General features: G+C 46.3%; 1 protein-coding gene across 5 annotated transcripts in view; it reads right to left on the bottom strand.

Annotated features, from left to right (window-relative positions):
- Nucleotides 1–22,664, bottom strand: part of PBXIP1 (PBX homeobox interacting protein 1) — a 220,419-nt gene that overhangs the window by 6,782 nt on the left and 190,973 nt on the right. For all 5 annotated transcript variants that reach the window (XM_069650226.1, XM_069650231.1, XM_069650225.1 and 2 more), the window contains 3 exons: nt 21,857–21,933; nt 19,093–19,218; nt 13,830–15,349 (listed from right to left, as the gene is read on the bottom strand). In XM_069650226.1, the coding sequence (XP_069506327.1) occupies nt 13,830–15,349; nt 19,093–19,218; nt 21,857–21,933 (1,723 nt within the window). The remainder of the gene's footprint in view (nt 1–13,829; nt 15,350–19,092; nt 19,219–21,856; nt 21,934–22,664) is intronic.

The following is a 22,664-nucleotide window of genomic DNA, read 5'->3' as shown; positions in this document are numbered from 1 at the left end:
CAAGTAAATGAGGTTCAAATTACTGTAGTAGGGGGTCAATGCTTTCGGGAGTGGTACTAGGTGCACAGATGCTAGATGGGGTGGAGTAAATCTCATACTGATACCCGAATGGTCTTTACGGAGTACAATATTAGGGCTTGGATAGTGAGCTAGACAGTGTGGACTACTCACATGTAAGTACCACAGGTGCCCCTCTCCGGTTGCAAGTTAGCATACAGAGCCCCTCACAAACAGAGGATGCTTTATAAATGTCTGTTATACCAATGAGGAAGGCAGGTGTTGCGCTGCCCATTGGCATAAATGACAGCATGCGTGTGTGAGCGTGCACATACAAACTCAGATACACACAGAGCCACACAAACACCATTCCTTCCAAAGCTTCTGTTATTGCATTCAAAGCTTATAGTTGGTGAAATTAGCCTAGCCCAGGTTTTATACATCCAACAGCGAAAGAGCTCCTTATACAAACACACAGGCATCTTGGTTGGCAACTCCTCCACTCAGGCATCACACTTTAGACCCTCCCACAAAACGTGCTTCAAAGCAGATTTCTAGGGACAGTGATGCAGAAGCAAAAAGGCACAGGGGCTCATTTTCTATAAAAACGTAATTTGACAGTGGGGAGCCGTTACGTTTACACTGTAATGTAAGCAGCTCCCTGCCGCCACCTTTTCGTCATTTGCACTGCAGAGTGCAAATGTAAAGGGCAAAATGTGGCATACAAGCGTGTACACTCCCCTTTGCCCTTCACATTTGCACTCTGCAGTGCAAAGCGAGTAAACGCTGCTTGACATGCTGGCATGGCAGGCAGCGTTTACTTTTGCTTGTGAGCGTATTCTTTAAGTTGCACCTCTCCAGTGGCACACACCTTGTTGACTTCAGTTAGCTCATGCACCAATCTCCCTCATACTGGCATTCCTTATAGAAGGATTTGTTCAAGCTTGTGTCAACCTCTCATATAAAGTCTCTTTGCTCTTGGCAATGCATTTCCCAGGTTTCCCCCAACGGACATCTCATGTCAGAAGAAGTGTACACATTTTGACTCTTTATTTCACTTAGAATCTCTTTTGGGTCTTGGCAATGTTGGTTCTAGGATTCTCCCAACTGACCTCTGATGTCAGGAGAATTGCACCATATTTGCCCCCATTGTTCTTTAGGCAATGTCTTTTGGCTTAGACAATGCTGTTCACAGGTTTCCCCCACCTGACATTTCATGTCAGTAGAATTGCACCATATTTGCCTTTTGCGTTCAATTATGTTTGGTCGGTATTCAAAAGTACTTTCATAAATGCCGTTTAGCATGTTTGCACATCCCAGGCCCCCTTCGATACCAGGCTGACTCACCGGTTCACCGTGCAGCAGCTGAGATGTGCTCGTGAGGGGCCAGTTTCCCCATCTGGACAGTCTCTCTGGGTCTGCGCGTAGGTTCTCCTAGACTTCGCTGCCAAGACACGTGCAGCTTCACAGTACCGCGTCTCTCACAGTCCTTCTGTGCATCGTCTGCTTTTTCTCTCCTGCAGTTCTCCTCCGGTCCTGAGTGACGCCAAACTGCTTCAGCGGGGTGCCTCTCATTTTCCCCACAGTCCTCCATAAGTCTTCCTATGCCACTGGTCATGCTTCCCGCTCTGCACACTCTGCAGCCTTCCTTCTCTCTCTTTCTTCGTTCCTGACATTCTCCTTGTCATCCCCATTTCCACAGCTGATCGGGGCATTTAAATGTCCCGCGTAATCGACTGGACTGACAGCAACTAGACTGCACATTCTTTTTAAAGTCACATTTCCTCCACATGAACTACTAGTGTCTGCTCCTTGTGACAGTACTTAGAACATTCTGGGACTTGGAGTTCTCATACGTTTCAAATGATTTTGGATCACATTGTTGAACAGTTGTTTTTGAAACACAAAAAATATCAGATGTTTCATATGCTCTATGTTCATCAAACACATAATGAGATTGAATAGGGTTCTGTTTAAAAGTGGTTTTCAGAGTTTAACAATCCAATGGCATTGAGTAATGGCAGCAAGCCATCAAGAACTCTGGAATTAAGGGAATTTCTTCGCAACAAAGAGAATTATACTGCTTCTCTCAGTGTGGAATGTGAGGAATCTGAGGCACCCTCACTCCTTTCCCTAAACCAGCCTTCACCCAGGTGGCAAGGGAAAGGCCAAAGCTGCCGAATGCTGACCCTAGGGGTGTATTTGCAAGGGAGAACTACATCGGCAGAGGTGACCTGGGAAGAGGAGATGGGGTCCCCAAAGATGAGATGCAGTATTCCCCTTTTCTCTTCCATGAGGTCCCTTCATGGGGCATTTTAAGTCCCTTCCCTCTTTTCCCATTGACAATCATAGGTACACACAACATTTTGGTACTGGGAAGAAGATGACAAAACACCACTTTGGTAGTGAGATGAAGAAGAGGGATACCGACTACCTGGATCATGATAATCAGCTAATGAGTGGAGATCGCCTTCACCTGAGAAAGACTAGGCAGTATATGTATCTCTTTCAGGTGCAGACTAAGGAGGAGGTAGGAGAAGGAAGGGAACAAACAGGAGAAGCCGGGGAAGCAGTTCAAAGCAGGGCTGGAGAGGCAAGAGGACGCCAGGACCAACGTGGGTCCTGAGAGGGTCTGTACCTCTCGTTGTCCCCCTTGCAGACTTTGCGCAGCGGAAGGCAAAAATGGTGAATGCAGCTGAGTTATCCGTGTGGGCCGGATTTAAACCGGGGACATTCATAAATCGCGGCGGCTCACATCCAGCATGGCAGAAACAGCGGTGACCCGAGAGAGGTTGGGTGCGTGGTCGGGTGGAGCTGCACGTGTCTGGGTCCTATGCCCACCCAACGGAACACGGAGAAACAACTTATACGGTGAGTATGAGTCAAGCAAGTGATTCCCGGGCACTCCGATGTTGTCTGCGTGTGCCGCGCAGATCCTTTCACTCGCCTGTGAGTGAACGAAGTGCAGACTAGTCGTATTAATATCGAACTGTTAGAACTAAGAGGAAGCATTGCAGAGGGCTAAAAGACAGCAAGTGTTGCCAAGAGTCAAGAGAGCAGAAGCATTGCAAAGGGCCAAGAGAGAGCAAGTGTTGCCAAGAGTCAAAAGAGTGCAAGCATTGCCAAGAGCCAAGGGAGCAAGGATTGCCAAGTTATCCTCTAGCCAGAAGAGGAACAGTTTTGTTGTGTTTGACATTGATGAACTCTTGGGAAATCTGGTAGGAGAATACACCAGTTCCCAAGTGAAGGAACTTTTGCTTTGTGAACTTTTTGAGAAATTTACCAAACAGGAGGGTCTGGGACACCCCCCCCCCCTGCTTGTCAGTTGAAAATATTGTGGGAACTTTTGAGAACTCTCTCCTGAGGAAAGTGAAGAACCTTTTGCTGGACAAAAGGGGACAGGATGCACCCCCTATTTGTCATTTTGAAGTGCCTGAAAGCTTGGGGAATGGAATCCATTCTCAAGCCACGAGCTGTGAAGCGCCAGTGCAACATTTGCTGAACACTTATCATTTTGAGACTCAACCCTTACACATTTTGATCTAAGTGGTATGTGAGGGCAAGAATATGCTTTGACAAAGACAGAACATTTGAATTGGACTTCCTGACACAGACTGACCTTAGTTTGAGTTAGGTTGGGAAAATCCCACTTAGAATAGGGCAAAGTAGGCCTTTTTCCCAACCCCCATTTTCTTTTCAATAAATGTTTATAGCCAAAACTATATCTCTTGTGTCTGCTTCATGATGCAATCACAGAGGTCACCACTCTCGCCATCTTCTCCCATGCGATCCACCCTCAGAATAGCACCCCCAGGGTCAGGATCACGTAGCGGTTGCCATCCCCTGGCCACATGGCATGAGATTTTAGGCTGGGGATCAATGATGACTCTGCACCATTCATCACAGTTGCCAAATGGTGACAGTAACGCTTGGTAATCGGTCATCAGCGTGAATTTCTGACCCTTTACAAAGTGATGAAAGTGCTTGTACGCCCACACGGCTTCTAGGCTCTTCTTCACAGTCTGAAAGGATGATGATTTCATAGGGGGCAAGGCTCTGCTAGCATACGCGGCAATATGTCTTAGACTGGAATCAACCGATTTACTGCTGGCACCAAAGGTTATTTCCATGTGCCATGATAGATTGAAGTAGGCCAATTGAATGGCCTAGACATCACCATCTTGACCTGATCGAGTGCTTGTTGGCACTCTGAAGACCATTGGAGCAGGACACCCTTTTTTAGCAAACTCAGAGAGGTATAATAGGTAGGTATCGCTCACAGTAACCGGCCATGCCAAGAAATAACTGATCTTCAGACGCGTTCTTGGCGGGGGGGGCAAGTTTTGTAAACTGAGGACCTTTTCCAGGTCAGGCTGCATAGCTTGGTCAGAAAACATGTGTCCGTATAAACAAAGATGCTGCTTGTCCACCTCACATTTGTCAAGGTCAGTTCCGGCCTCTTGAAGTGCTGTGCATACAGACAACAGAGGCTGGTTGTGTTCTTCTTGGGGCGTGCTGTAGACCAGTATGTGGTCACTGTAATTAAACGCTGTCTCGAACGGAAGTATAACTTGCCGTATCACCCTCCTGAAAGATTTCAGCCAGAGATGAGATCAGAACTTCACCCGCGTGGATCAGAAAAGCCCTTTGTGTGTTGTGGCAACAAGGAATCAAGAGACTAACCAAGTGGTGACATGGTGATTGTTATAGACTTTTATTTTAAAGTAAAACATAAACCTATCTGTCTTTAACTCTGATGGGGTTTCCCTACCTAAACTAAAGAAACTCGGCTGCTCGTCAGGAAGTCTGTAAAAGTCCAAATCAAAAGGCACCATCCCAATCCAAACGCTCCTACGCTATGCCTGTCACTACAAAAAAGAAAGAATAATAAAGTTCAAGTTCTGATCATGACCCAGGAGAATGACTCCCTTCTCCTGGATGCAAAGTGTCTGAAAGACTTCTCAAAGTCAAAGTTTCATTAATGTTCCAAGCTTTTCATAACTATAAAAGAGCTCTAGAGTATCCTTGTGGGGCTAGGAGAATGGCTCATTTCTCAGAGCTGGTGCCCCAATGTTCCTTCAACAAAACTTGCAATTCCTTCAAAGAAGTTTCAACACATTTTGCTTTCTTTATACTGTTTATCCTGTCCCCACTGGGAAAACGAAGATGGTCCCAGAGTCCCTCTCAACTCTCCAGCACCAAACTCTTGTGGAAATGCCCAGGGAATTGTGGTACAAATTGATTCACTACATCATCTACTTCTTCATGATTTACAGCCTCGAGTCTTACCAGCCTCTCTTCACCGATTTTGCCAGAGGTCACAGGTCCACTCTCCCTGTTTCAGCTTCTTCTTTTCATGCTATTTCTCCGGCCTGCTTCTCTGCGCGGCCAATTACTGTTGGCGTTCTCGGCACGGTTGTTGGACTGGATGGTCCACCCACTACAGGTCACACCACCACCTTTCCGTCCCCCCAGGTTTACTCCACCAGTTCTCAACTGACTCACAAGACACTTCCCGAGCATCCCACTGTTCGTCTCTTTAACTTTGTAGACGTGCCTCGCTGCTGTCTTCCGAAGCTCAAGTTCGGCCTTACGGGCTTTGATGTGGCCACCTCGCTCATTGGGTTCTCCTTCTAGACGTACAATAGCTCTGAGCATACCAGAACCACATGGGCCACTGCTGGACAGGTCCGAAGACAATGCAGAACTCAGTACTTCTTTGATGTTCAGTTATTTAAATAGCAGGGATATGATATGATATGATGTGGCATTTATAACGGATGGCCCCGGTGTAACGTCCGTCCAATTGACAAAAAATGATTGAGCGTTCGTACTGCTAAATTGTAGGGTTCTTCGTCCCTGTACCCTTCACATCAAGGTGGTTTGATATTCTACAATAACACATAGTTTCAGTTGTGATCTTATGTGAAGATGATTCGGGCATAAACATCAGCCTGCCGGGTTGGGGTTTACAGGGGCCATGTCTCCCACTCACATCATTATCCCCTGGAGGGGTGTTCCTCTCCATGAGATCCTCCTGCATGTTACCACCCCTAGAGGGACTATTTGTTAGTGGCCTCAGGTCCCTAACCTCATGGAAAGGGGCTCCCCTCTGGGCACAAGAGACACTATCTGAAGGATCATCACAGTGTGGATAATGTGGTTATTGGTCATGACACTGTTGATGGATAACCTCGGTTAAGATCTAATTTAGATCCAATCTAGAGAATCGGGTAGAGTTGTTGAGCCAAGATGCCACTCGCATTGGATTGCCATGTTGGTCACTCGCATGTCTATGCAGTGACATATGCGTCCTTTTTCAATAATGTCATTTTGTAGTAGTTGAGGTTCCTCTGTCATTTTAGGTTGAAGATGAAACACAATTCATCTCCGATGTTGTGGCACAGGCTGGATGGATTCATTTGTGTGTAGCTTCATGACATACCTTTTAGTTTGCCTAAGTCTGGGAAGAGTTTTGGGAACTGTGTGCGAAGTACGTCTTTGGACATGGGAGTAGCTGATATCGTCAGAACACTGCCAAGTGTGGTTGGGATACAATTAATTATTTCAGAGGTTTGGTAGTGGACTTCTATGAGCCCCAGTGCTTTTGCTGTCTTATAACTGAGGAGGCATCAACCACTTGTGTGGCTGTGTAGTTTGTAGATGGTGGCGATGGTGGACATACCCCTATGGGTTGAGGTGCGTTGGAATTGATTATGGGATGGTAGAGGTGTGGTTGTGCCCCAATGATAGATTCTCATGGTAGGCCACGATAGGATGCGGTTGTTTTCAGTTAGAAGAAATTCTTGTTCTTGCATAAGGTTAACCATGGCATCTGTGTCTATGATAAAACAGTGCATTTTCCACCCCAAATTGAGCGAGATTCGTGGGGCGACTCCAACGTCGGGATCGCCACGCATCAAGCAGCCGTACTCATCTGTGAAATGACCGTCAGGTGAGACTAATAAAGTGTGCTTGTGTGAGTCCTCCATTGAGCAGATTACTCTGTGTGAGCCCTGAGCCTTGGTAGATGACTGTCTCCATGTGCTCACTTGTATCGGTCTTCTCACAGTAAAATGTCTACCCTCCCTACAGACAGACTGGAAGTGACCCTCTCTTCCACACTTGGTACACAGTTGCCCTATGGCTGGGCATACATCTGTGTCAGAAATGTACACCCACATCTGTAACACATTCCAGAGGACATGTTCGGTTGCGTTGTCATGCGTGGAGGGGTCGGTTGAAAGTGCGGGCCACTTCTCGGTGTCAGCGGCTGCTTTCGGGTGTTTTGGCGTTTGCAGTGCAGCAATGGAATCTTGCCTCTTTGGAGTTTCCTTGGCAGCTGCTTGAACATCCACTCTTTCATATATGCAAGCCAGTTTGATAATATCGTCTAAAGGTTTTGGCTTCTTCAGTAGTTGCTTGTGGAATATGGATGACATGCAGCCTTCGATGATGTGAAGGCGAATGGCTTCCGTATTTGAGAAACTCGCGAATTGACAGGGGGCCACCTTCTGGCGTAGCCTCATTACAAACTCATGAATAGTCTCATGTGGGAGCTGGAGGCATCGATTAAAAATATACCTCTAATAGTCTGTTTTGTTTAATTCATTAATTTCTTATTGAGGGCTTCTGTGAGGATGTCATAGGAAGTCTTTTCTGCATCAGGTATAGTTTCAATGATCGACTTAATTCTCTTCTCCGCCCAATTAATGGAAACGTCAGTCAGCGCAGGCTACTTGTCATCTCCTAATGCTTTCATGAAGTCAATAAAATCTGCTAGCCACTCCACTCATCTGGACCATTGTCACAGTGAGGTTGTAGTTGAAAAGGCTGTGATTCTCTCAGGAATTCAGACCTGGCACTCGTAGCTGGGCTGCTGGTTGGTGTGGCCTGCATGGCTTTGGCGTTATCTATGGTAGATAGGCAATATTAGGATTTATGTGTGTGAGCAGAGAGGATGATGTATTTTGGCAGTATTCAGGTGGCTCGAGTACTGTTTGAGGCTCGTTGCCAGTTGTTACCACAGATTTATGACATAAATGATGCCAGACGGAATGAGAGAGAGAATATACTTTATTCCTTTCTCTTCGTCTCCTCCATTACAAGTGCCTCTCCCTTTCTCCGTCCGGCCATACCTCCCCCCTTACCACGTGGTCTTCCTTTCACTTCTTTCCTTGAAAGGTACAGGAGCCGAACATCTGACATGGTAACAATGCTATTTATTCGCAAATCTCTCTGGTTGATCCTCAGGTGCTTCTCATCAGTTTCTCTCTCTTCGGCTCCAGTCAGACTCCCTCTCCTTTCAGCTAACACTGCTTGTCAGTCACCCACCTTAGATCTGGTTGGGCAGCCTTCCTCTGATGTTACTGAGAATTTTCTTTGGCCTGCAGAGCCATGATCAACTCACAAGATCAGGGAAACCAAGGAAGACTGAGGCGCTCTTGTGTGGCCAGCAACAACATGAACTATGAGGTAGCAAAAAAACACTTGCCTTGTAATTTGGTTGATAGAGGAGTTGTCCAGTACGATTACAATAATATTGATGATAAACAAAGCATGAATGTAGTTGCTTACTTTAAAATTCATCATGGTCACCATGCTGTGTCGTGTGCCACTTCAGTCCGATGCGCGCTGTTGAAAGTGTCTTTGTGCTGCCACCAGTGATTAAGCCAGACACAGCAACATTCACTGCACATACCAATTGTTGCAGCCATTAGCTAATTATACAGTATTACCCAAATTGACCTTTTGCACAATTGACCTAATTATAGTTGTTCTAATTGACCTTCTGCACAATTGACCTTTATATTATTTTAGTTATTTTATATATTTATTGGGTTGGTTTTGTATTATAAATAATATAAGGGGATTGGGTGAGGGGTTGCGGGGGTTTTGGATTGGGTGAGTGGTTGTGGGGGGTTCCCCCCGCATATATGTCCTAATTGACCTTCTAAATTAGGTCAATTCTCCCGAGGTCAATTTTCCTGAGGTCAATTGTGAAAAGGTCAATTAGTATACAACCAATTATACATAAGCTAATTAACGGTTCCATTAATTATTTGCTGTTTACTAAAAATGCCATATGACAATATAAAAAAGGGAAAGGTATCGGCTATTCCACTACTGGCTTTTAACTGCCTTCCTGAAATCCCACATCCAAAGGGCAGGGAGATGATTTTCCTATTTTTAGTCCAGAGGGCAGAACGCAAGACCATACCAGCTGTCGCGTTGTTTAAAGTGGCCCCATATCTTTCAGTCATCCTAAAAGGGGCATTGGCTTTCAGCTGGAGATAATGCAATAAAAACAAAGAAAGTAGAAAGGCATACGGAGCGCCAGAGTCAGCCATAGGATGCCGGAGATCGGTGCAACAGTTTTCCATTAGTGGGTCAGTGCCAGTGACGCACAATTTCATTGGTGGTTTAGTGTATCTCCATCCACAAAGGAATGCAATTTGCCTGGACCATAGCTCTCCCAGCCCTATCCAGAAGCCGAATCCCTCTGTTTTGGGCCACACCTAATGGGAATCGGGACTTGAAAGGCTATCAAGGAATATGTTACACTGGTGGCTCTCTGTCCACCCCCTCATGCTGGGCGCCCTGTCATTAGCAAGTACCACATGTAGATAGAATTGCGAAAGTTAGCATGTGCCACACTTAGATGGGATTCGGGGCACTCGATTCTAGATGTGGCATACACTTCTGTCCTTTGTATGCTGAAACGGAGCGTACTGTGGGACCAGGGCCTCTCCCCACCATGCAGGATTCTCGAAATCTAGGCATCAAGCTATGCTGTGAAGATTAGCTGCAAAACATATAACCCACTAACCAAAAAGCTCAAACTTTCTGCATACTTAACCCACTCAAAAAAGCTCACACATCCATCTCTTGCACCGCAAGCTGCATGCACTTCACCACACCGCAACAACACATAAGCCGCACCAACAGCACACGAGGACTGACATCGAACTGATACATGCACCAAGGTTCAGCGCATGGTGTATACCGAGCTGAAGCTGCCAACAGAACACCACTCCTCTCACTACCCTACTCCCTCTTCACCTACTAACCCATCCCGCTTTGTCGTTTGCAGATCCGGCAGAGCGCCTATGGACCAACTTTGTTGGTGACGGTGCGTGGTACAAATAACTTTAACATTTAACTCCACCACCATGCCAGCTCGGGGGAGTATTTCAACCGGGGCACCCTGCCATTAGCATTATGCCAGCTCGGGGGAGTATTTCAAGGGCTCCCCTCAGCTGGCGTGGTGGGAGAAGGCACGGCAGGCACCTTACTGAAATTAAATGTGCTCCGCTTTCGGGAGTGCAGTGGATTTAATAACAAAAGGGTGCCTGCCGCACCTACTGAAAAATGTGGCCCTACCCCCACCCACTCCCGCACTACTGGGGTCGTGCAGGGGGAGGTGAGGGACGCCAAATGTATGTTTTGCTACCTGGGGTGCTGCGGTTTGTATGAGATGGAGGGCATTCTGGGTCATGTAGTCTTGTGGGGACAACGCAGAGGAGTGTGGGAGTATACCTTCTGGGAATTGTATCACTACTAGCTTATGCAGTAAGTGAAGCAAATGCATTCCCATGAAATATGAAATGTATTCCAACATGGCCTCTGTCTGGAGTGAAGTAGTATGAAATTGGATACTTTTATGCCTCTGTGGTCAGGGACAAATGTACTGTGGAAGGTTAACTGCATTTTGTGCAATACAGTCCAATGGAGCATCCTTTCAGGGAGAGGAAGGGTGGATTGTGGCATGTAATCCATAATTGGCTTTTATAATGCGCACATCATCACTGTAGTGTTCTTAAAGTGCCAAAACCTTCTCTGTAAGGCAAAACTGCCCTGTGACCCCACCCAGGGTGTACACCAGACAGTGGCCTGAGGTGAAAAGGAAAATGGGGGAAAAGGTACGTGGGAAATCGCATAGAGGGAGAGAGTTGGAGAACAAAACAGACAGACATAGGTAAAACAAGAGGGCCGAGTCGTTTTTAGGATATTTAGTGCTGTGGCGGGAGGCTCTGTACTGAGTTAGTCAGTGTGCATTCTGTTGTTTGTACATCTGCAGGTGGACTGTCTGCGCTGAGTGAAGCAAAGAGCAGTGTTGGTTTATGGTCTTGTAATCTGGTAAGAAACCCCTGTATTAAGTGAAACAGTGTGCAGTGGAGGGCATGCCGTCATTTTCAGGAATTCTGTGCCGAGAAGCAGTGTGCATTTTCATACATGTTGCTTTGTGGGTTATGTCCACTTAGTGGGTTTATTTTTTGGCAGTTCCGTGAAGGTCTTTGAATGGAATTGCAGCAGGACATTTAATTCTTTTAGTGGGGGGGGGTGAGGGATTCTTCAGTAATGGAACAGGGTGCTTTCAGGGGATGTCTAAGCCCCCAAAGGGGGCGCTAGAGGGACAGCCTGCGGGACGCCCCTCTGGCCACCCCCTCCCCTCTGCAGGCATTTTCCATCTTTCCTCCTGGAGGAAGGGCCGTCCCCAGGGCTTGAATATCTGGCGCACCCCGGGGATGGTTTATAGGGCGGGGGGACTGGAGCTCAGTCTCTTTCCAGTAACCCCTGTCCCACCCACCCTCACCCCACTGTCTAGTTTAGAACAGGTAAAGAACCTGCGGGGTCAGAGTAGGAGGTGTTACTTTGTCAGGGGTATCAGACCAAGGTAAAAGAGGAGGTGCAGCCATTTTATTTGCGTACAACGGATCTCGAGGTTGTAGGTCAAATAGATCTGTTGATGAGGCGTAGGGTACAATCTGCACCAGCTCTTAAACTTCTCGGTTTATTGAAACAGGTGATATTTGGTAAGGATCTGTGACGGCAGAGGTTGCGTCCCAGGGCTCCTGTATTTGCCTCTATCACCCCTCCACCCCCAGGGAAGGAAGCGCACAGCTTTAAGGCCCTGCAGGGCCTTCAATGAGGAAGCCGGGCTTGGGCGGTCTCAGTCCGTAGGGTGGCTTACTGCTTGAGGTGGGGGCGTAGGTTCTGAATGGGAAAATACGCCATGGTATAGATGTTGAGAATGCTTATGCGCTTGGGTTTGTATTGAACACTAAACGCGGGTTCTCCATGGAGGGTCTATTATGGGGAAGAGATGTTGCGTGTGCTGCTTAAAACATTGTGTTCATTGTGTGGCCGCAGTGCCACTCCGAATGGTCTCAATGTTGATAGATGTTTGTGCTCATTAACGGCCCCTGTGCTGCATGAGCGCTTTGTTAATGCCGAATTGACAAGGGACTGGTGCACTTGCACTATTGCAGGGCCCTGTGCCTTTGCAGGTGTTTTACTTTTTATACAGGTATGTGCTCATTAACGGCCTCCGTGATGCATGAGCTGCTTTAATGACGAAATAAGAATGGGCTGGTGCACTAGAACTACATGCAGGGGAGTTACCGTGGCACATATGACGTTCGCTTGGTTATGCCGCGCGATGGGGATTGTTGTAATCTAATGTCATTTTGTTATGAGCTCAGGGTTTGAGGTTTTTCTCATCAATGTGTTTGTTCAGATGGCTGATTCCAGGCTGGAGGCCTCCGTTGGTGCTCCTGGTGCATCTGCCATAACAGTGGATTCTTTATTCCTGTGCACATTTTTATCCCGCGCACATGGCAGGGGCAGCACTTTTGTCCCAAGGTTTTGCGCAATGGATGGTTGTCGAATGTGAACTGGAATTGGGGGTGGGAGGGGTTCTTTCGGAGATGTTTCTCTCTTTGTTATGGTGCTCCTTTGTTTCCCAGGCACATCGCAACAGTGGCATTCTGCTGATATGTGTGGTGGGGGCAACAGCTTCCACCCCTGCCATCTCCACTGTAAAGGATGTGGGGCTTGTGGAGTAGTGCGGAAATTTGGGTTTAGAGATGGCGGTGTTGACAAATTTGTGTACAGCGCCGAGATTACTTTAACGTGCTGTTCAAAAGGGGTGTAAGTTGGTAAATGCTGTTTGCTTGTTTTCCTTTACCATTAAAAATGTAAATTGGATCAAGATGTGTAAAAATAATTAAAATAAATAAATGAGTTTCAGCGGATTTCGAGATGTAAGTTGGTAAATACTGTTTGCTTGTTTTCCCTTACCATGTATTAATTGTTCCATTTTTTTCACAGGAGTTCGGGGCTGTCCTAGCTGGGGAGGAGAGTGACGCTGCGGTTTGAACCGTGGGCTGGTTCCCCGATGGCCGCACTCGAGCCAAATTCAGACGATGGGCACTGAGTACCTTAGGGACACTTGAGATTCCTCACCTGCAAGATTCAGTGGCCCGAGGAGGAAGCACTGTGTGCAGTACAATCTGAAGCGTATGTCCGGTGCCTTGTGAAAGCCGTGGGCAGCAAAGGGACACCGTGAACATTCAGAACTATAACATTGCCCTGCTTTTGGGCCACCTTTATAAGTGTATGGTCGTGAACCATGATGTGTTTATTTCCAAATGTATAACTATTGTCTATTATTTGGGTAGTACGGATATGGTCTATGGGCTGACTCCCCTCCACACCACTATGTGACCTGCATTCTGTGGCATGTTGTCTGAAGTACTTGTTGGGACCAGATTGCGTTCATGGATGCGAGTCATGTGGGAGCTTCTCTACTGAGTCAGGCAATGCTTATTCCCCACCATGTAGTCATGTGTGTGGTGTGTCCTTCTTGGAATTATTGTGCATCAGGGAAAGTGATTTTTATACGACCGGTCTCCAATCTAAATTTTAAGGAACTGGCCATTAAGATTATGCTGATGCCAAATGACTATGTGCTTTCAGTGCTTTAGAACATTATTTCGGATACAGTTGGGTTACAATAAAATAGAAATGTACAAATAATTCCAACCCACCTCTTTTTCACAGCAGCCTCGCCAAAGTAATGCTTGAAGACATGCTTGTCAAAGTCGTCTACTGCGTCGTCATCACCCTTCTCCTTTGAAGCAATGTCCTCCAGATAGTCCTCAACATCATTCACAAAGTCTCGGAAGCGCATCTTATCATGCATGAAGACATCGCCGTCAAAAAACTTGCTCATAAACCCATCGAGCTCCGGTAGGTACTTTGCAAGCTCCTGTAGCTCTAAAAATTCCCGCATCAGCTGTTGGAACTCCCGCTTGTCTACTGGTGCCAGTTCAACATTGAAGAGGTCTATGCCATCTTTACGAGCACAGTCGGCCACTCCAGAGCAACCTTCAGGAACACGGTATTGATGATCTGAGAGCTTCTTCCAGAACTTGTTGTGGTCATGGTGCCTGTGTTCTCTCTTCTCTGCCTCTTTTGGTTTCTGCCACTGTGGTCTGTTCTCCTGGGCATCCCATTCCTTTCGTAACATGCCCTCCTGTGAAGCCTGGTGCTCCTTGTGTTGGTGGAGGCCATTCCTCACTCTCTCTGGTTGATCCTTTCCCTCCCGCCTCTTCTCTGAATCAGTATGATGGTGCTCAGCGGCTCTCTCCCGCCAGGCCTCGGCTCGGTCTTTCCACTTCCCTTCCTTCAAAATGCCCTTCCACTCATTCTTCTGTCCAACGAATTCTGCGGACTTGTGTTCTTGTGGATCATTTCCAACTTGCCGATGGTGATGCCTCTTGTGCATTGACTCATCCTCAGACTCTACATGGGCATGTTTCTTATGCTTGCCTTCTTTCCAGTCCTGACCTGTCTCCTTCCATTTTTCCTTCCGTTCGCTACGAATGAAGCTGCGCGCCGACTCCTTCAGTGGGGAGATTGTGGATCTGAATGTTTGTGTGGACCCTTCTAGCTTTTCCCCAGGTGGAACTGATGTGTTGGGAAAGACCACAGATTCCAGTTGGCTTCCACCTTTCTTGGAACGGCTGGTTCTTTCTCGCTGCCGTTGCTTGTCTTGGACATAGTTCTTCTCCCAGTTCTCAGACCGCTGCAGCTCTGACTTCAACCTAATGCCAATATCTTCCAAACTCTCTATAAACTGTATGGACTCTGCATCAGGATTTGAAGCAGCACTATTGCTGGTTAGGTTCTCCAGATCCTGCCGTATGGAGGCCAGCAGTGTCCGCTGCTTGTCCAGTTCCTGCCGGAGCATCTGTGCCTCAGCCACCAAAGTCTCTTTCTGTGACAAGAAGCCTTCGATCTTCAGGCCCTCTGCGTCACGCTCAGCCTTCAGCTTGGCATTCTCTGCAGCAAAACTGGCTGGGTCTATTCCTGGCTCTTCCCAGACCTGAAGCTTCTCCTTCAAAGCCTGTAGCTCTTCTTGCGCGGACAAGTGGGCAGTCTCCTCCTTTAGCAGGGACTCTTTTAGCCTCAGATTCTCTTCCAGAAGATTCTGCTGCTTGGACCCAACTGACATCTTCTCCCCTTCACTCTTGTTTAGTAGGGCTTGCAGCTCTTCTTTTTGAGCCTACAAAAAATCAAGAAGCCGACTTATTTGGAGTAAATGAAAAGTGTCAATTTTCAAAGATATAACATCACATTTTTTTAAACCACATGCTGTAAAATGAAGTTGTCCCAAGTGTAATGCTATTTTATTTTGTAAAACACAAACAAATGAAATATTTAATATATTTGGTTTTTTTAGAGCACAATGGATTGCAAAAGTTCTGATGCCATGTGGTAAAATGGCCAATGAGAGAAGGGTTTGGAGCAGACGTTTTGGAATTTAGGTGATAGATGTACAGAATAGGGTTATTTGAGATGGATTATGGGAGTCTTCTGTGAGTGGTGAGACCAGATCACAGGCGTGATCTTGTCAGACCACTCAAAAGGTGGGGAGGAGTCATTTAGTGTAAAATATATTATCAATAGAATTTTGAATTGGGTGGATTTTGCTTTGCTAAACAATCGTGGAGAAAGGGTACATCTCTAATTTAGGGTTTATTGCATTATCTCCAGGAGCCGGGATACAAATTTAAAATGGGTGGTAGGCCACTACTGCAGTGTTTTGGGTGGGGAGTATCATCACCACAGTGGGTGGTCAAAATGTAAAATTGTCATGGGGAGGAGAAGCTCGGGACCTGTGCCTGGGAGTGGGAAGGTCCAATTACTTTGGAACTGAAGCTTGGCATGCAACCATTAACATGTATGCATAGACCATAGGGGTTGCTGTGCCTGGTGAGAGGGGATTTGCCATTGGGTTTCTGGTGGCATCTTGTCCTCCATGTATCATAGGGTCCAGAGATCCTGGAAGGGGGTGGGGAGTAGCAATTTAGAAGTCACCCTTATCTCCACCTGCTTGGGCCAGGGGACCCCTCACGGTGGGTCAGAGAGGGAAGAACACTGTATCCAAATCTGAATGCTCTAGGGGTTCTGCAATCCTTGCGTGCGGACTAGTTTGGAGGTATGTGCATCTTGGCTTGAACAGAGGATGAATGTCTCTGCAGGACCTCGGAGGGAGGAGGGCAGGGGCAGAGTTTGAGATAGTTTATGGAATAACCTGTTGCTTGGCCTGTCATATTTTGTTCAATCAAGAACAATGCGGTTATGCTTTTGTCAGCCCTGAAAACACTATTGGCCTCAATAGTGCAGTTGTTGTCTTAGACCCAAACAAAGTTTTTATTCAAACCAAATTCATTGCAAGTCCCTATATGGCTGACATGCTATCTGACGTAAACTGATCTGCCCAAAACTGTTCTGAGTTGAACCAGGACGAGTGGCAACCTGACTTTATGAGTCACGGTTGTCTACAGGCCCCATGGATATAAGGGAAAGAGCTGGGGAGAGGTTCTGTTGGGGTTAATGACTGCATGCACAATCAGAAGGTGTGGTGTGGTGTTCAATTAGGAGGCACCCCATCTCTAATTTTACTATGTTATGCTTACATTAATCATGGACAAACTACCTCTGCATCACTGATAGAGTGAGCATAGCAAGTAAGCTTAACCATTTCAAGGGACCTTTGATGGACTGGCCCCCAGCTTTTAAAAACAACATAGGGCTAAATGATTCCCCTGAAAGCCAGTTTACGAGTATTGTCATTGATCAAAATGTAGGGCTTATTGTGCCTCCAAGAGAGGTACGCATGACTACTTTTGGACATCTCAAAATTATTAACAGTGGTTCCAAATCATTATCCCTATGCATGAGACATTAGCATGCTAAGAGACATCTACGTGACCAGGGAAACGAAATGAATGTGACACAGAAATAGAATGCATTTCCTGTGCACAACAGGTAAAATGGAAACAAAATACTTGCAACAAAGCAAAAACAAGTGTTTGAATCAGGATTACCTTAATATCTTAATCCCACAATTGCAGCACCTCTGTTTGACCTGTACTAGTTTACACACCCACTAATAACCAGCAACGTCGTATGCTCCAGTATAAGCTGCATCCTTAGATACCATGGAAGCAGCTTTCCCACACTTAGTGTTGCTGTATACCCCAGTACCATTGCAACCTTCCCGAAGTCCAAACTAAATATCACAGCATGCCTAGCACTGCGTCACATGCCACTACCTCTGCGCAGGAAGACTCTGGGCCTCATTATGACCCTGCCGGTCCGGAAACAACGGTGGCGGTAAATCCGCTGCCACCATTGTTTCTGGACCAGCTGATTCTGGGTTCTGCAGGCGGGAGGTGTTACTCCCGCCACCTGGCGGGAGTAACGCCACCCGCCTGCAGGCGGAAATGGAAATACCGGCTCCGTCATAGACGGAACCAGTGTTTCCATTGTCCCCATCCCCATGGAGTCCTATCAGACTCCATGGGAATGGGGATTTACGGATTTCCGCCTCCGGAATTACCGGGTCACTGGGGTTGTAATGCCCCAGAATTTCCGGCAATCACAGAGGCGGAATGGTATTTCGGGTCCGGCGGCAGCCTGCCGGTTTTTCCGGCACGGCTACCGCCGGACTCGTAATGAATTTCAGTACCAGAAATGTGAGATTCAGTGAACAAGCAATAAAGCTAATATTTGGTTGGAAGTAGCCTGGTGCTGGGCCAGGTAAAGAAGCCAGTTCTATGGGCATGGGACAGCCACTCAAATACAATCACATTGCCACCATTAGTGGCGATCATGCCTCTTCCCACATGAGAAATAGGGACTCCCCTAGAATCCTCCCGGCTTGAGACTCAGTCCTCTGGTCCAGGGAGGAGTGGGGTTGTGCCATAGTCATAGTTTCGAGCCTTTCAGTGCTCATTGATAGAGCAGGAGGCCAAGAGATACACACAGCCTACGTGTCCATCGTTTTCTCGCCATTCACAATGTTCAGGTTTCATCAGCACAGGAGTGAAGGAAGCATGGTCATTATACCAGTATAGAGACTTTGTTGAGACGGGGACAGGCTCCCGGTCTACTTCTGCATCTGGCAATGCTGTGGTTAGCACGAGTACTTCTTTAACCATGGAGCCGGATTATCTACCATTTGAACTTGGCTTCACTTCGGCTGCATGTCCAAATACAGAATCCAACAACCAGATTTTGCCCGAATCCATAGTGCATAAACATTTTTGCAATGAAGCAATCTGCTCCACCTCCCCCGACAACTATACTGCCAGAGTGATAAGGAATAGAGTAAATAGGGCTGGACCAAATGTTGCTAGGCACATATTAAATAATATTTAGAACCAAGGCAAACTGAGTTTTATCATTTTTCTATTTATGCAATATGGAATGGAACAAAAAGGTTTCCAATGAGACAAAAAGGACTTTAGGCAAAATCTGTTTAATTTTATGTTATGCATCAAGCACAGCACACAATTCAGGCTGCTTCAATTTCTGCACCACTGATAACATCTTTAAGGAATATGGACTGGGGCAAACCCATTTTCTCCATTCCATATTACACAAGCAGCAAAACTGACGCTTAGTGCATTTGATAACTTTGCAACTGTTGCAACCTCTGTATTCCTTGTTCTGTGCCCGATTGTGTTCCGGAGACGGTCTGCAATCACAGAACTGGGGGGCAAAGTCAGGGATGCAGCTCAAGCAGTGGCTGCACATGGAGGTATACCGGCCCTGCAGGGCCGGAAATCAGGTGAACGCGATCTAAATCCTGACTGCATAGACCATATTAAGAAGCTGGGCCTACGTGGGCTATGCGAAGCAGAGGTTGTTTATTCAGAGAGCTATCTTCAGCTAAGTGTTTATGGGCCCTGGACTAGGTCGTCAGCCCTCCTAGAACGGGTAACGGTTTGGCCATACCTGTAGCTCGGCCTGCATCAGGCGGATATCCTGGTTCTCCTTGGCTAGTCTATCCAAGACAGTGCTCATCGCTTGCAGAGGCTGGGGGTCTTCTGTGACACCTTCCATGTGTTCCTTCATCCAGTCCTGTCCCAGATATAAGACATAATATGAGTCATGTATATATCTCACACCAGAAACGGCATCCTTCATTTGTGCTGAGGTACCAAACGAGCCATCTTAGAGGTTTAAGATTGAGAGACCCTTACATTCATGCGCGGTACTTTTAGCGGTCACACTGCACACAGTGTTGGGAAAATTCATTCTTTAAAAAAATATGACTGGTGAACCTGTTTGGTGCAGTGGAAAGTATGCTGAGCTATTTGCTGACTTGTCAAGTCCCCAACTATGTAAACAACAAAGCAGTCCATTTTAAGGCTAAAGTATTCGGGAAGAGGCTTATGCCCATTTTAGATTGGTCTGATCAGCGGCAGAGCCCCTCTAATTGGCCAACGGTTGCACTGCCTTTTAAACATTCCAAGTAGTGTGAATCCTCCTTCATGTAAAGTAATGCATGACATGCTAGGAGTGTATGCTCCGTGGGCTACCCCATGCTCAGCTGCTGGCTACACCAATGCTCACCCATCTATGGCCTGCAGGTGTCATACAGTAAATAGGCCTGGCAAGCTTAGAGTGGTAGAATTCCCCTTTTAGTCACAGTGTAGCTGGTGTTTGCTTTTCAGTTTACTTTCTGGTATTTTGTATTGTTTCTTAACATACATGTGAATACTAGCATTTGTCAGTACGTTGTCACAAGACAGACTGACACATTTTTGTAAATCGTGCTTACAATGGGATTAGCCAACCAAACAGAATTCACTTTTAAAAAAAAAATGTAACATGCAAGTTAAACACAGATGAACACATTTACGTGAATCCATCTTTCTTTTCAAGAGCTGATGGAAAAACACAAACTAGACTCTGTGAAAACACCCCTGGCTTGCCTCACCTCACCCTGTGTGTGAGACTGGGGGTTGTCACAAGGCTCCTGTGAGAAAGACTTCCACTTTAAGGAATCATGCGGTTGTAGAATCAGGGTACCGTAGTGCATTTAAATAGAGCGAGCAAAGGATTGAATACACGTCCGTGACGTGGCATGTGAGGACTCTCTAGCTCGCATAAGGAAGGTACAGGCAGTAGACTGATGCGTGGTAATCACTGCTCGTGTGGCAGACCTTTCTCGTGAGTGACTGAACTGGGAATTCAACATGGAGGACAACTATCAAAAAGGCTCAGTCTGGAGACAAAGTCGGGGCGGGTCTAGAACAAACTCAAAGGCAAGAACATCGCCCAGTGTTAGGTAGATTTTCATTAATATGCGCAATCTCCTCCACATGCGAGTGCCTGAGCACTTTTTGCTGGACTACTGGATTTTTGGTCTGTTCCTCTGAGTATGTGGGAACCCTTTTCCACACTCACACATTCTTGTGCCCAATTATTGGGATCCTTTTATGCCTTTTTCTTGGAGTTATGATTTCCTTCAAGCTTTATGGCATCTGTCTTTGATAGCACACACCACTCTCTGTGCAGGGTTGCTGGGAGCCCTTTGGGCTTCCCTTTTTATTTTCTGTTGCAGGGGGGTATTTTTATCCTTCCTACCTTTTCTACTGGATTATTTTATTTATTTATTGTTTTATGGTTAAATAAATGACCTTTAACAAACAAATTTAAAACATCGTTTACAGTACTTTTCACTTTTTAAAATTTGTAAGCTTTTAGAATAGATAAAACCTCTCAAAATGATACATAGCAAGTTTGAAAGCAATTATTCAAAAATATATAGAATGTACCCATTTAACCCATTTTCATCAGTCATCAACATGCATCAAAATTAGTACTTTGGGTGGAAAAATGTAATCAAAAATCTTCCTCAATTTTCAGAGATTTAAGAAAACCAACCACGGCAATGACATCCGATGTGGTAAAACCATTTGACAATGTTTTCCAAAAAGCGTTCAAGTCAATAAAAGCTGCTATGGGGCTTTTCCACCCAGCTTGCTCGTCAAAGTCACACTCCTTATACAATGGCATCAAAGCCTCAGCTCGGAGGTCCTGCTGTGGTCCAGCCCGCTGTTACATGGTCACACCACAAGCTGCATAGTTTACTGGTAGCCACAGCCTAACGACATCGCTACAAGGCAACCCCGTTTTCCACTCTGGCAGCCAGGGTTAATTATTTATACTTGACAGTGTTCCGTGTTTCTGGCTTCAACTTATTTTCGAATACCTACTTGCATTTGGAACGTGGGATTGGTGGGCTGTATGAGGCCAAGGACTGCATCACCTCTCCATGGGTCTAATTAGTTGACACTGTGTTGTGAACAGGCGATGCATCAGTAGTATGATATGATAGGTTATTTATAATGCTTAATACCCAGAGGTTTCTAAGCGCAGACCTGGGGATCGAACCTGTGTTGCTCTGTGTCGTTTTGCTTCCAAGGCGAGCACGTTGCACCTGAGCTATCCTCCCAAGACCTTTAGAACCACTAGCCATGGCAAACCCCTTCCTGGTGCAATGCTTTCATCCATCACTGTTGTATGAACTTGTTCCCCACACTGCTCCTCAAGTATGACTCTTCTCGAGCTCGTGCAATTAAGAGAACCATCTGCCTCAGCCTGTGTTCTCAATTTTAACCCACACCCTTCTTGGGAAAGTGTTTCTCCGTAAGCACTGGACACTTTCTGTAGAGAGTGAAAAATGGGAGTGTGAATGTCTGCTTCTTACTTTGATATCATCCACACTCTGCAGCGTTGGCTTGTCTCCGCCAGCGACATCACGGCGCTCCAGCGTCTCCAACACACCTGCAAACAGAGAAGGCGTTTACTACAGTGTGAAACTAACGGGAACCAAATCATCTGGGGCTCCTCCTGGGTGTGGGCATTAAACACAATGTCATCCATTGGCCATATGGTGTAACCAAGTATTGCTCCACAGACTGATTATCATCTCAGATACAACCTCAATGATTGCTTTTTACTTCACGAAGCTGCTCTACCATTTCTCACCCTATACATGTCGTCCTAGATCGGTCCTATCACCTGAACCTTGCACATCTCCTTAATGTTCGTCTATACACACACACAAACCATCATTCACAATCAGCACATCTCCCTCTAGATCTGTAAACAAAAGTGGAGAAATGTGACTTCTCTACAATGATACAATATGGCCACCAGAACTAGACATAATACTCCACAACTAGGCCTGCCGAGTGATATGGGAGATTTGAGAGGAGGCCTCTAAAATAGGACGCTTTCCTACATGTAAGGCTGCACCGTCACAGCATGCAGTATAAAACAACTTGACCTTTTATGGTGGTCACAGCACTGTGAGTACACCTTCATTTCTGTTGCCCTTCACACTCTTCTGTCTCATTGTTTCCCCACTTTTAGGCCATTGTGAGGAATCAGGAGTTAGAATCGGACACAGGGACATTGTGATGGTTGCTAGAGACTTTTTAAAGAGAAAAAGAGGGTTGGTGAAAGACCTCTCACCCTATCACTATGAGGGGTTTCCCTGCCTCAACGAAACT

The sequence above is a fragment of the Ambystoma mexicanum genome, chromosome 1p (assembly GCF_040938575.1).
Source record: "Ambystoma mexicanum isolate Mex_15411 chromosome 1p, UKY_AmexF1_1, whole genome shotgun sequence".
NCBI classification, from domain to species: domain Eukaryota; kingdom Metazoa; phylum Chordata; class Amphibia; order Caudata; family Ambystomatidae; genus Ambystoma; species Ambystoma mexicanum.
The sequence above is the reverse complement of the archived record's forward strand: the minus strand, read 5'-3'. Positions and strand labels throughout refer to the sequence as shown.